The sequence below is a fragment of the Pyrgilauda ruficollis genome, unplaced genomic scaffold (assembly GCF_017590135.1).
Source record: "Pyrgilauda ruficollis isolate IOZ18807 unplaced genomic scaffold, ASM1759013v1 scaffold3, whole genome shotgun sequence".
Taxonomy (NCBI): Eukaryota; Metazoa; Chordata; class Aves; order Passeriformes; family Passeridae; genus Pyrgilauda; species Pyrgilauda ruficollis.
This window is the reverse complement of record NW_024524377.1, coordinates 23,983,204-23,998,105: the sequence shown is the minus strand read 5'-3', so window position 1 is coordinate 23,998,105 and position 14,902 is coordinate 23,983,204. Positions and strand designations below refer to the sequence as shown.

General features: G+C 39.5%; 1 protein-coding gene across 4 annotated transcripts in view; it reads right to left on the bottom strand.

Moving 5' to 3' along the window:
* CREB1 (cAMP responsive element binding protein 1) overlaps positions 1-14,902 on the bottom strand; it is a 39,877-nt gene that overhangs the window by 14,267 nt on the left and 10,708 nt on the right. For 3 of the 4 annotated variants that reach the window (XM_041472855.1, XM_041472854.1, XM_041472853.1), the window contains 3 exons: positions 6,681-6,802; positions 3,222-3,368; positions 1,259-1,359 (listed from right to left, as the gene is read on the bottom strand). In XM_041472855.1, coding sequence (XP_041328789.1) covers positions 1,259-1,359; positions 3,222-3,368; positions 6,681-6,794 — 362 coding nt within the window. In that variant the 5' untranslated portion in view covers positions 6,795-6,802. The remainder of the gene's footprint in view (positions 1-1,258; positions 1,360-3,221; positions 3,369-6,680; positions 6,803-14,902) is intronic. The other variant, XM_041472856.1, reaches the window with a different exon arrangement.

The following is a 14,902-nucleotide window of genomic DNA, read 5'->3' as shown; positions in this document are numbered from 1 at the left end:
GCTGCATATACAAGTTTTACAGCTAACAAATGTTGCTGTGTCACCACGATCTGGTTTGAAGACAGAGGCTGTGTTGTGGCACCAGTGCAAAACAGTCCATCTCAATGAGAAGTCAGCATGCACAAGCACCCTCTTCTCAGTTTTGCTGCTTGTTTACTTAGCTCTGTTTTCTCACCATATACAGCCACTCTTCCATATATAGTAAAATCAAGTGTCTTGCTGCAGAAGCAGACTGAAGGGAATCTGTGGCAGCCTTGAAGCTAATACTGCTCCTCACAAATAAAAATATTTTTCCAGATCTATTATGGCTAGGGATCTCCAGCAATGATTTTCACTATTTTTGGCAGAATAGCCTTGAAGGCTGCTGGACAAGGCAGATAATAATCTTCCAAGTGCTAAAAAAGTACCACGGTTGAGATATGCTCAGGTCTACAGCCCAGCTTCTATTTCCAAGGATATGCTCATAAAGGAAAAAGGAGCATCTGAGTTTTCTAAAGCAGCAGGAACTCACAGGTCATTTAAAACCTACTGAACCCCAGAGCTGTTCCTTAATGCTATTTGCTATATTTTAAGAATGAAAATGGAATTTAGTACAGACACAAAAAGCTGTACAAAGGCTTAATTAATAAAGTAACATGACACACCACGTGAAGGAGAACCTCAGCTGATTTTGCCAGAGGTATTCGCCATGAGAAAGAGACACTAGATACCTTTCACTATATTCAACTCATATACTGACTTAACTTTAAACACAAACTATTTTGCTCAAGCAGAAATTTTCTCTGAGCTATGGAACATCACAGCTTCCTTAAGTCTCATGGGAGAAAGGAATTAAGTTTGATTCCTGCTAGCATTTCAGCAATGAAAACCAGTAGAGTTGATTTTTTGCAGACTACAGTTTACACAGAAGTCCCTTTTTGCAAAGCTTCAGTGTATTTTGTATATTAAGTATTCATTAAATCTATTTCTAAGGCATCTACCACAATGATACCTCAATTTTCTGAAATGTAGCAATTAGCATATTCTCAGCTCACTTCTGTCTTAAGTGAGTGCAACTGCTGAGGTTTCTTCCTCCTGCTGCTTATCTCTTAACATCCTATTCCATGGACATATTCCATATTCCAATTGCAAGACATGATAGAACAGAGATTTCAGTTAAATGGTAAATCTAGAAATAATAAAAATACAATCCCACTGTTTGTATCTCCATGTGAACACACCCATCCATCAAGAAATGCTTCTGCTTTAACCTCCCTACCTGTAGGAGGGTCGTCTGGACAGAATTTCTCTTCGTTTCTGTGAGTCTGTGACACTGTCTACTGATTCCTGTGAATCTTCACTTTCTGCTATAGTGGAGATCTGTAAATAAGAACAGCAATCAAATTTAACAAGACACTTCCAATGCCTTCATTTTAAGGAAATGTTGACATCCTGTGAAAAACACCACAATGCAAGTGTTCTAGGTAGACAATGAACAGAAAGTCACTGCTTAGTAATAGATCCAGCAAAGAATGACCACAGTCAGTGATATACCCATCAGAATGTTCTTTAGAATTTAAATACTCCAGTAAGAAAACCTAATAAATAAAAACATTAATACCATATGGTTTTTGCCTTCCATGATGCTTTGTTTTCATACATTGCAAGGAAACAAAGATTTTCTTTTTAGTAAAATTTAGGGAGAGAATAAGTAAACGAAATTAAGGTAGTCGAAATGTTTGGAAACAAAGAATATAATAGTGAAAAAATATCAATTTATAAGTAATGAGGTAGATATGTTAAAGAGAGACTGCCTTTTATGGGGGAAATTGCCAGGAAAATGTCATACATGAAGATATTAAAAAATAATGTAGTGCTGCCATTCTGAATATCTGTGCTAAAAAAGCAGAATGTTTATGCAGAAAAGCTAAAATAAAAATCATATTAAAATAATTTTGGTAATTTTAAATTTGAAATGTGCATGACAAAATATATAAAAGCTAATGCTGCTTATGTGAGAAACAGAGCTCACATCCTGACAATTTATGCACTATAGAGAAGATTCTTAAAGGCTCAAAAAAGTGCTCTTTGCTGGCACCCACATCTCACAATTGTCAGATAGAGGGCCTGAATATGTCCAAGGCTGACTGTGAACTACTGGGCCCTGAATATCAAAACTCGATGGATCTGCATTGAACCAGGTGAATTCCAAGAACAGCTTCATTGTCAGTCTCTTATCTTCTACCTGCAGGGTAGCAACTTGTGCACTTATCTCAAAACTGCTCACCTCAGATAGATTAAAACTCTAAACTTTTGACTGCAATGGCTGAGGATGGTAGAGCCTGCCACAAACTCAGCACTGAAGCTGAGAAGGAAAAAAGAAAGATTATTATCAGAATGGTCTAGTTTTTAATTATGCATAACTTATTTTTAAAAATAATACCCAGTTGAATATCTCTGTCAAAAAGTCACAATAACTACTTTTTGAAATTAAACATTTTTTGAGCTAATTGTTCTAACAGCAAATGAATAATGTACAGTCCTTGTCCTGTGGTGTAGCTGCTGTACACCAAAAAAAAATCTGCATTCAGTAACACTAAACTTCAAGTGGATAAAAAGCAAGTTAGAAGCTTTAAAGATTTCAGACTGCTTGTCTCCTCTCTTCAGGTTACCTCACCATATTGCATTACCTGTCTTGCTTCAGAGAAGAGACAATGCTAAGGCTTCACAAAGCACACAACATCAACCAGCACATTTAAAAACCATTTCTATGTAAGGACTGATATATTTATTTTAAGAACCAGTAACAAACAGAGACCTTTTTTGTAAACCAATGCAAATACTTCTTACTGAGCAAAGAATCTTATTCTAGAATACTGGTCTCATTCATTATGAAAAATGACAATATTTAAAAAAATTCATACTTTTGTTCACTTCAGAATAGTATGAATTCTTACTCAATAAAAATATATGTAAATACAGTACAGAGAAAAAAACAGAGTAACACTGTAAGAAAAACCATAAAGCTGTTAAAGTCACCAAACAAATTCTAGAGGGAAATGAAACTCAGCAGTGTTTGAAAATGAAAAGTGGTTAAGCCAGAACAGAAAAAAAGTCAGAGTAGCAAATACTGTACAGATTTGCAAAAACACAACCCAGGACACGAATACATTAAAACCAGTGCAATGACAGGCCTATTTCAAAGGCCCAATTCACATATTAGGAATTTCTTCAGTCAGTACCTGAACTGTCTGGACCTGTGGAGACTGAATAACTGATGGCTGGGCAGCCTGAATTACTCCATGCACTTGAACCGTCTGCCCATTGGGCAGCTGAACTAAGGTCACCGTGGGTGCAGAAGATGTTGCATGAGCTGCTGGCATAGATACCTGCAAAGAAGAGACAGTGAGCATAAATTAGGTTATTGCAAAATCTCCTTAGTTCAGTGTTTGTTTTGGTGAAAGAACTATGTCTCTTCTAGACCCCAGTCAGATGACCCAAATGTTTCAGAGTAATGTAAAACCCCCTGAACTGCCTGAGCCCAGTACCTGACCTACTTCACAAAATAATCTAATGCAGAATTTCTGCAGGCTCAAACGTAGTTTGTAAAATCACTGAGAAGAAGAAAAACACAACTGCCTCTATTTTGAGGTAACCTGATACAAACATATCATTACCTTTCACTTACTTCACTTGGATACTGCTCAGACTCGGGTGTACTCCTACAGACACTGCTGAATCAGAGGCAGAAACATATGGGAGTGGAGCTATTTTTGTTCTCACTCAGGAAAATGCAAAGAATTTGCCAGATGTAAGAACTAAACATTTTTAGGGAATCATACCTTTCACCTTGTACAGATTAAGCCATATGAGTAGCTGGCAAAGTGCATGTAAATGAAGAAAACTGACCATGTGCTCAGACAGAAAAACCCCATGAGTTTGCAGTGGAAGTAAGTATTTTGCAGGCAGTCACTGTGATTATTGTGTAACAGGTCAACACAAACTCTACTTTCAAGAATTACTTCTATGAGGAAAAAATTGCCTGTGTTTTAAACACAACTGTTTCTCCAGCTATGCCAACACTGATGACCTCAGCGTGGCACATTATGGCTTTGGGGACAGCAGTAGCCACACGGAGCTGTTCGTGCACACGGGGCAGTCTCACCCTGGCAGGCCACAAGAACTACCCTGGGCAGTGAAGTGCCATGTACCAAGGCTGCTCCATGGCTGTGCCCATGCCCAGTGCACATCCAGAACCAGCAGCTGCCTGCTGACAGGGTGCCTGGGGGCTCCTGAAAGGCTGCAGGGTGCAGCACACCCTGCCCCCAGTGAGCATCCCTGCCACGCCACGGCCCTCAGGGAAGGACTGCAGGCAAGCGTCAGCTGCTCTGGCAGACCTCGTGGCTCACTCGCCAGCTTTCTTCTCGTCACCCAAGTGTGGAAAACCTAACAATGCTCCAGGGTTCAAGAGCATTCAAAAAAAATTCGATCCACATAGCTGCAGTGCAAGAAAGGGCTGCACTGCTGTCCTACCTCATCTCAAAAGACTGCTAAGTACTGGATGCAGAAGGAAATCCTCTGCTGTCCCCGTGAACACGTGATTCTCAAAAAGCTGCCATAGCTCATCTCTGAATTTTCATAAACATCCACCACTTACAATGAAATCTTGTTTAACAACAAAATTAAAGGGAATTACATGCAGACCTCTCTCCTCCACAGCTGTCTCTCCCTAATCCACCAATTTGCATTTGCTTTCACCTTCCTTTTTCAGGAAAGCAGATGCAGCATTACATGGTGCTACTTAACTTGCATCTGAGAGAAACTGGGCTGAGATTACCATGAGAGCCCTTTCCTCTGACAAATTATATTCCTTTACCAAGTGACCTTTCTTAATAATGCACGTCTGACTAAACAGTCCTTGGCAATGACAGCAAAGCTGATCAACTGGAGGCCACTGTGGTTGGATTAAGCCCACAGCAGAGTGTAACTTCCGCACATGTCTCTGACTCATACCTTGTGGAACTGGGACGAGTTTCCTTCTGACTCTGAAAGCTACCCTGAACTCACTAAAAACGCAGCAATTAAACTAAGCTTGCAAGAGGGGTGACCTTACAAGAGATAATGGAAGAATTAAATTGATATAATTAGTTATTTAGATTTGGCTAGGCCTCTGAGGGCACTCCCTAATGCCAAACACTGCCACTTCACCTATTAAAAATATCATAGTAACATAACACTGATGTGAACAACACATGTTTAGACTGTTTTATCACCTCCACAAACTCTGCACAGGCTGGGGAAAAACCAAGGTGCAGATAATATAGTGAATGACAACATGGTGGTTCACGTGGATTTTAACCATACTTGTAAGGTGTTTTATTACTTGGAAAAAAGTCTCATTCAAGTGCTGGGGTAATTATGTCCGAGTAAAGTGCATTCTACCCACTACATACTTTTAAGTTCAGCTCCCTGGAGGTTAGTATGTTAGCACATAAATGTAAAACACTCTTGACTCTCTGGACTAAACCTTAAAGCACATCAAGTGAGCAGCAGTTAACTGGTTTTGCAGGAGAAATAAACTACTTCCACTCAGTTCACATTGAAGTGTTATTCACACCACCTACATCCTGTGCCTAAGTTAGACAGTGAGAAAACTGCCCAAAGAGGCAAGCTGGTGCAGGGCAGCTGGTGGCTTGTAAATTCACACTAGAGCTTCACTCAACAAAATCACCCTGTGCATTTAAACAGCTCCAATCCCTACACTATCACTTGAATGGAAATGGACAGACTACAGAGGACAGGAATTGTTTGGAAGTCTCTGGACTACCAGAAGGTGCAATGACTTTAAAAAGACACTAATCATTTATAGAAACTAAGTGACTTAACACTTGTACCACTTAAAAGACACTCAATTCCATAAACTGTGAGATCAAAAACACCTGTTTGGTCTTTGCAGACTACAAGGAGTTTTCAAATTAAATGGTTACAGAAGAGAGCTAAACATATTCGGTAGTCATTCATACAATGGGGTTGCTTCTGCCAACCATCAGTGTATTCAAAAATGAAACCCAATACCAAAATCAGAGAGAGAGCTGTGGTTGTGTTTCTTGTCTCTCCAAAATAATTTGGGGATAAGAAATTATCTACTTGTGTCTCTCTAACTTGCCAACAATTCTGTGAAACTCTGGAGACAACAGGTTAACACAAGCTGCCAAGTGCCAGATTGTTCCACTTGATTGTAATCCTCATAATATTAATCCCATCTGATAAAATATTTTATTTGCTGCCTTATTTATCTACATATTCAGTTTGCTTTCTTCAGAATTAAACTGACTACGACAGACAAGTTTTTAACAGAAAACACAACAGCAAGACAATCCAGTCAATATAAAAAAGACAGTAGATTACACGTATTGAAATGAATACCTTTCAGTGGTATGGTTGTGGTAAAGAATGCTAGAAATATTTTTATTCATTACCGTGTTAACATTACACAATTTACACACATACAGTTCTCCAGAGCTAATGCAGCCTACCACTCTACTGCTTTAAAAATGTGAAGACAAATATTAAAAGAACTATACATCACATGTGTTTCAAAATGGTATCAACAGAATCTTCTCTCAGTCCCGTGAGCAGACATTATCCCTCTTAAAAATATTAACCACAAGTAAAACTATTACACCATATGATTTTTATACCTGGGCTAACGTTGCAATCTGTGGTTGTGCCTGTACTGTCATCTGTTGGGTTTCTGCCTCTGTACCGGCTGCATCTCCACTCTGCTGGGTCTCTGCTCCAGATTCCATGGTCATTTAGTTACCTACAATCACAATATTTGTTGTAAGTCTGGGTTGGTATGCAAGTCCATTACTCTTGGTGAATCTGGCAGTAATCACTGCAGCTGAATTCCCATTACTACATACTGTTTTAATTTGCTTATTAAATGTTGCCAAATTATTAGTATTCAGGCAAATTCTTTTCATGCCAGGTGTTTGCCCCAGGTTGATTTTTCTGCGTGTAATGTTTCTGAAAAACAAGTCCAGTCTCCTCCAACAATGAGAACAGGAAAAAATGCATTTTGCTCATCCTAAAAAAACTGAGCAATTGCACTCTGATGACCTAGTACCTCTGCAATTTGGAATAAAGACCTGTCAGTACGTCAGGAAGGGCACTCCCTCAGTGCCAAGGTGACAACATGCCCTGTTACAGCCCTCCCTCTCCCCCCAGCTGCAGTCTGCAGATATCCAGCAGCAATTGTTCCTGTGCTGGGTGCTCAGTTCTCAGCTGTCTTTGCCTGAACTAAATATGCAACATCTCCATGCAAGTTCTTTCCATCACCACGCTGCGTATGGCTCCACATCACAGCAACTTAGCCTCTTCCACCCAGTGATTTTAAAGCCAGTATACAAAATGATGGAAGCCATTTCTACTTGAACCTTACCACAAATGTTTTTATATTTAGAGGTGCACATTAGTTCGTCATGACCTAAGTTTTTTATCATATACAGCTCCTAATACACTGATATTTCTAAACACTAACTGAGCAAACCTAGATCACCAGAACATACAACTCTATAAAAAGAGGTTGCATAACTTCCAAACCCATGCACGTAGGCAGAGTGCAATGCCTGTTAAATTCTGCACCGATCTGAGAAAATCACTTTTCAGTTCTTCTTTAAGTACTGATATGAAAATACTTGATATAAAAAATATCTTCAAAATACAAAGAAATTATATAGCAATGCTACTGTATTATGCAGAACTCCAAATATTAAGAATGGGTATTACCTCCATAGCCACAACACTTATTCTGTGTACCACCCTGTGCTGCCCGAGCTATTCTGGCCTTTGGCTACCCCAGGGCAGCACACTTCTCTTCAGAGCTGGTCCAAAACAACCATTAGAGTATTTCTGCTTTGGGAAAGGACCAGGAGGCAGAGGATGCTCAGAGCAGAAGAAAGGTGGAAAGAAGCAAAAATGCCCCTCTTCTTCCCTGGCCCCCTGAGGAAAAGACTTAGAAGCATCAAGACAGGTGGTGGTACCATGTCCATACTCCAGACATTTCATTTTAAACACAAAGTCAGGGAAACTTCCATTTCAATACAAACTATACCTCAGTGTTACAGGAAAAAGAATACCTTTCATACTGCCTGAAATAGCAGTGTCACACTTCAACCCTGAATATGAAATGTCTTACAGCAAGCAGCTGATAATCAAGAGAGATAAAACAGCTTTTCACAGTAGTAACTGCATTCTACGTCGAAAGAAATCAAGCCAGTATATATAAGTAAAAATCTGCATATTTACTATTGAAAGTGACCGTTCAAATGAGCTTGCGTGTGTGTCAACACTGAAATGTAAAGTATCAAATATTTAGTTCTAACACCAGTAAAGAAGGAAAATAATTAAACCTGCTTTTCCTTGAAAATTAATAACAAAAGAAAACACTGAATTTTTTAAAAAAGCAAATTAAACTATTCTAAGCAGTGGAATTTTGTTATGCCTCTCTCTCTAGCCAAGACTTCTGTGCTACAAACCAAGGCTTTCCCATGTTGCGTTTCATATTTCAAAAAGCACACAAGAAAACCCATGCACTATTAGTATTTGCAATATATTTTATCAAACAGCTTTTAAAGACTTAATTACAACAGTTTCCATGGTTTTCTATCCCAACTTTAACACCTAAGTCACATTTTAACACTTAGTCCTCCATGCTATATGCCCATTTTTCTTTTGAGTATTCTGTATTTTGAAAACTACAAACCAAACTACCACAGGTTTCCCTTTGATTTTTACCATTTTAATATTTCTCCAAGGTAAGCAAATCAACAACTTTTTCCCAAGTCTATGCATTTATCATGGTGACTCCAGTCAAAAGACTACCTCATTGGAACCATTTCAGAAGCAGATCTTTCACATCAGCAACATCTCCCAGCCAAGTCTCTCCAAAGAAGTTTTGAACACAACTTTCCAGCTACAAATCCAAGTATACTGCAAAACTAATAATGCTTTTGTTTGCTGACAGAAATCGTGACTCCAGCATGGAATGAGTTGGGATTAGAAATGGATGAAATGTGCAAGTATCAGGTATTTAGCAATGTTCACTGAGGTAAATGTGTTGCCAAATTCCTGCTGATAAATGCAATGTTATCCTAAGAAGAATTTCCAATCCTCTCATACACTATTCAGCAAAGGTTCTCTGTCTTTACAAGCTTGGCTTCCATGCCTGCATCATCTTTTGCATATGTAATCAACAAAAGGATTAACTGTTTGAGATACTCCCTCTTCTGTAACACCAACATTTCAGAAATCAAATTCTTAATATGAATTGCAAACACCTAAAAGGAACTTCCTCATTTCGTAATGTAAGAACCAAGCAGTGCAGGAAGCTGGCTGCAAGATTTACATATTGCCACATGCAGTTTAAGTGAGTTTCCAATGACCTGCAATTTTCTGACAAGCTCTCAGTCTCATGTTATTTACAGGTTCTAAGGACTCTGGTTCAATTTAGCTTGTACTTATACATCACAGGATTTGAATTCTAACAGATTCTCTACTACCTTTCACAGTAATTTGTGAGAAAAAAGAGGAATCAGATTTTTGAGCATCAAGGCATCATATTCCAGAGACAGTGGCCACCACATTGTTTAACATTTGGGTATGATCAAGATTGCCAAGATGTACAGGACCATGCACACAGAACATAATCACTTACTAAGTTGCATGTATGGGTAAGGCCATGACAGCTGAAATTAAGGCTGTCAACTCCTATTCTTGCAATTTACAGTGAAAATATGCTTGGTTTGAAACATTAACCTCCCAACATACATAAATGAATGCCAATCTGTACATCTCCTTTCTAAGCTCTCAAACCCCTAGTCTAGACAAGCTTTGCTGACGTATTCCAGCATCTGTCTGTTCTTGTGGGTGCCACCTCCTCCTTTTACTCCTCCTGCCCTGTTCACAGTGGCCCACCCTTCTCCCTGGCACTGATTTCCCTGGCAGGCACCACACCAGGAATTCTCAAATGAAGACACGGATCTGAAAAGTGTCCTAGTAGGGAACAAGTCTCCAGGGCATGGACAGCTTATGGGAGCCAAGGGAGCACACTTCTCATTTTTCCTTGCTTCCAGGCTACTTTCCAGCTTGTCAGGAGAGGACACCCACATGCACATACTTTGAGAAAAGATTAGTACTGCAGTATTGAACCAAGTATTCTAAATGAAACTAACTGAAAATAATAGTTATTAACAACCAGAGCTGGAAAAACAGAGACTGTTTGCCTAAAACATCCTGGATATGAACTCTGAACAGCAGAAACCTGAGACTACCTGGTTAGAGATAGCTTAAGTCATGACTTTTGTAGTGCACAGCTTTCATTAGTTCAAAAGTGGCAGCAATATTACATTTGCTAATGCTTTTTCCTAATAACTTATTAATGATCTCAAACTCTGGAAGCATAGAGCCAAAAAGTGAAACATTCAGGTGAAGATGAGCATTTATTTTAGCTAAATCAAGACTGGGAGAAGGAGTTCAGCAGAGGATAACTAACTGTCCCAGCTGAATTTACACCATGACCAAAGAAGCCAGATTCCACTAAAAGTAAACAGTTGCAGAATGCAACTGAACTATATACACTGCAGAAAAATCCAAATAAACCTGTCTCCTTAGCTGCATAAAGCTGGAAGGGGCACTTAGCTAAGGACTGCTGAAGAGAGATCCACTTCAGATTTCTCCTTGATGTCCATTTATGACAAGAAAAGCTACAGAATTAGACTGCAACAATAATAAGAAACAGGGTCATCTTGAACTACTGTATTTGTGCAGCTGGACCCTACACATCACCTAGATTACAGTGCAGAGACTGGGAGCCTGTATTAAAAATGGGTTCTGTGGAATTTGAGTATTCAGAGAAAGCAAGTATTTAGGGCAATGAAAACATGTTTTATGAAGAGACTAGAACGGATTTTTATTATTTATCCCAGAAAGGAGAAAAATGTTTCAAAATAATTTAGAAAATATATTTAAACTATTAACAGGGTAAGTAAACTCTAAACATGCACTGTCTGATTATAAAATCAGCAAAGCTTAAAGATGTCAAATTTTAAAGTATAAAAATTTAAAAAATCTATTAAAAATTATGAAAATTGATACTTCATGTACTGCATAAATGGAGCAATGATGCTACTGATAAGAAATTTATTAGGACTTAAACATGGGTTAGACAGGCACTTGGGTAAAAGGAATATCCAAGAATATGTTGAATTAGTACAGCTTTTTCATGCCAAAAAAAGTGCCGAACCAAAAGGAAGATAAAAACTTAATGAGTCGGGATGGAAATTGATTTCTAATCTTTAAAAATTCAAATAAATGCTTTTATGAGTGGGGAAGATTATATCCCATGTAACTTTTGCAGGTTCCAGTAGTCTTTTGAGGTACCTACTGATCTTCACTATCTCGAAGACAGGACGCTGAACAAGGTGCTACAGGTAATGCTAACTCCTGTAATCCCTGTTAATTAAAGTGACCATCAATGTAGTGCATCCAGACCATGAGCTGTTATTTACCTCCCCTCCCACCTGCCTAGAGTCAGGATAAAATATAACTGTCTTCCAACAGCTCTCATCTCCTTCACTCTTTAGTATCCCCCCCTTGGGATGTCTGCTTGGGATGACCACTGCTCCTGTGGTCTGCCTGCTCTATTTGGCTTCCCTGCATCTTGCTGTATCTCCTGTCTCATTTACCCCCATGAATTTTAGCACATCTCCTAAAGATCAGGCTCTGCTCCTTGGCTTCCCCTTGCTCACACAAGCTGTGGACCTTTCCTGTTCTGCAGACAGGCTGCTTTTCATCTCCCAAGGCAGAGTGGAGAAAAGGTGGAGATGCTTTCCCAAACACCACCAAATCCAAGGATCAAACCACACTGTGGCTGTTAGAGCAGATAAAACTTCCCATCCAGTTTCATAAGCAAAAGTCCTTAACACCCCAAACCTTTCTATGTTTTTCAGCTAGACAGCTGGCACAGTAAAACATGGCAACTTTCTTTTCTCTCTTTATTAGCACTGTGGTGGCAATTCATTGTCAGAAGTTCAAGCTCACACTGCCCGTTACTGCCCAGCTGACATTACTGCACCTCCAGCAAACACAGTTCACTTTACGCCTCGGAGGCACTGTCACACCTGCTGCCCAGCAAGCACAGCTTCACCAAGGGACACGCTGTGAGGAGTCCTCCTCTGACTTCTACATTTATTTTATTGAAGTATACACACAGATTTTGATGAATAACAAGTCTCCAGAAACAGTGCAGAGCAGAGAGCCAACAGACTCATACCCATTCTGAGCCTGACTCGTACCACACCCAACACCCAACTGCTCAGCCAACACCTTCAGAGGTCACTCTACTGCCACATGAGGCTCCTGATCCAGGGCAACACCCAGTCACCCAGCTGCTCATGGCAGTGAAGGACCAGAGCAGCTGAAGGAAGGGAAATTGAGGCAAAGCCTGTTTCTCAAGCCCTGTATTCACAGCAGGTGTGCCAGTACAATTGTTCAGGAAAGCAAGCACAGCTCCAGCACCCAAAGTTCAGGGATTTGACTCATTCCGGATTTAATGCATGTGGCTTTATAAAGCCACAGATCCACCAGGAAAGCACTGAGAAGATCATCAAACACCACTCTGTTTTCAGCGGTACACAACTGTTTTCATGGTTCCAGCATAAGCACTGAGAACACTGACCTGCAATCTGTAAACATTCCCACTGTCACCTTGCAGAGTGGCAGCCTTTTTAGTCACAGCTCAACAGCCACTTTATGAACTCCATTCAGCGGCTGCCAGACTGAAAATGTTCAGAGAAAAATAATTTTATTTACAGCTAACACATGGGACTTCAAATAACCAGTAATAAATGCTTAACAGGACAAGATGGGTCCATAATTATGCCTCTTTGTCACTAATGACTACAGTGGGTTGGCGCAAGAATTGCAATTTATCCCACAGCTTCTTTGTCATCCCAAGCTGGCACTGCCACTGCTCCTGGGTATTTGCTCCCCGTGTCCTCTCCCTTGGGTGACCAGTCTGTGTGTCACACTGTGAACACAACCTATGTTTGCTGCTTCATCTGAAATCCACCTTTTACTACTCCACAGAATGAGTTCTCCACAAAGCCATTCGATGATCACACCAGCTTCTGGGTCAGGGAAGCCCAGAGGCCGGGAAAACCAAGTGGAAGTGCAAATAAAAGAATGGCTGCAACAAGCAACGCCACTAAAAATGCAAAAAATGAAGAAGAGTGTTCAGATTGTGTTCTGCAAATAATCTGCAATAAAGCAATCTGCCAGGCAAACTGAAGAATAAGAAGCTGGAAAAATTCTCCTTGTCACTGAACTTCAAGTATTTAATCTTGAACATACAAGAAAAATTTAATCTCACTGTAAAAATATCTTGCACAAAGCAGAATCATTCCATCAGCAGAATGTAATATCTGTAGTCCCACCCTCTGTTTCCATCAATGTGACACTCAGAGCAGTGTCTAAAAACTCTCTGCTGACTGAATACAGCCTGTAACAGCCACTGCAAGAGATGTGCACAAGGTAGTATTCTCATACAGGAAACAGAAGAAATGCAACCAGGACCCTTAATTAAAATTAACCAACTTTTCTGGCTCATGACTTTTGCAACAAAACTTTTGTTACGCTTCTAAAGTCAGTGAAAATTTCTCACGCTAGATTTAAATATATGAGTGATGAAAGTACTGGAAATTATTTGTGTTGCATACTCAACCTCCGTTTTACTACAGAAAATGCCGTGGCAGATTTTAAAACAAGGGCAGAAGACCAAAACTGTCATATCAGAGCTACAAAGGTGAGCAACCAAACCAGCAAACTCTTCTAGATTTTGTTCTCTGTTAGCATAGCTCAAGCAAGCTGACATTTACCAGGCAGATGGTGAATCAGTAGGCACAGGTAAGGTGTATGAGTGAAAGTTGCTTGAACACTCTTCACTGCTATATCTTCCTGATTTGACTCCATACTCCTGGCATTGTACTAGTATTTAGTATTTCTGCCTTCAAGCTTTTTAAAAGGAAAAAAGGCTCTGACAGCTATTAACTGCAATTAGTTTCTTGTATCACAAATTACATTAATAAATACAGAAGCATCCAGCCAGTATTTGGTACACACAATTTAATTCAGGTTTAACCTATACTGCCTTTTTTCCAATATCAATAATAAATAAATAAATAAACCAGCCACCCCTTTTTACTAACCTTACCTAACAGCTGGGATAGGTCTTATGTGAATACATGAGCAGAGCCCAGTAGAAGCAGCCAAGGGGAGACACCAGAGCAAACGTTTCCTAAGGCATTAACAGTGAAAAGCAAACAAATGACTCTCCACTGTCTGATTCCCTCCCCTTTCTGAAATCCCCCCAAAATACTGCCAGACTTCACTTAGACAAAACAAAATGTCAAAACAAATCCCAGGAAGGTTACAAAGTCATTAGGTAACTATTATTATTATTGAAAACATAATCCATAAATATGTTCTATTTATAAATGCTCTGTGCTCCTATTGAAGGCACTCAGGGTATTAAAAGACTAATTCACATGCTTTAAGTCTGTGGTCCTCAACATGCAGAACAGAACTGTGGTAACTATTTCTAAACACCTATATTAGTGCAGCAAAAACAACCAAAACCCACCAGAAGAGATCTGCAAACTGAATTTTAAAGAAGCAAGACATTTTCAAGAATGTTCTGGCCAACATATCCAATCTATTCACAGAGACTTCTAAGAACTCTGCCCATTTTGTCATTCTTAACACATTCATTGCCAGTATCATATTTATGCATTTCAGTTACTAACTGACTGTATTTTACTACAGCTTACCATCTGTTCTCTGACATTATTTTTAGGGCATAAAA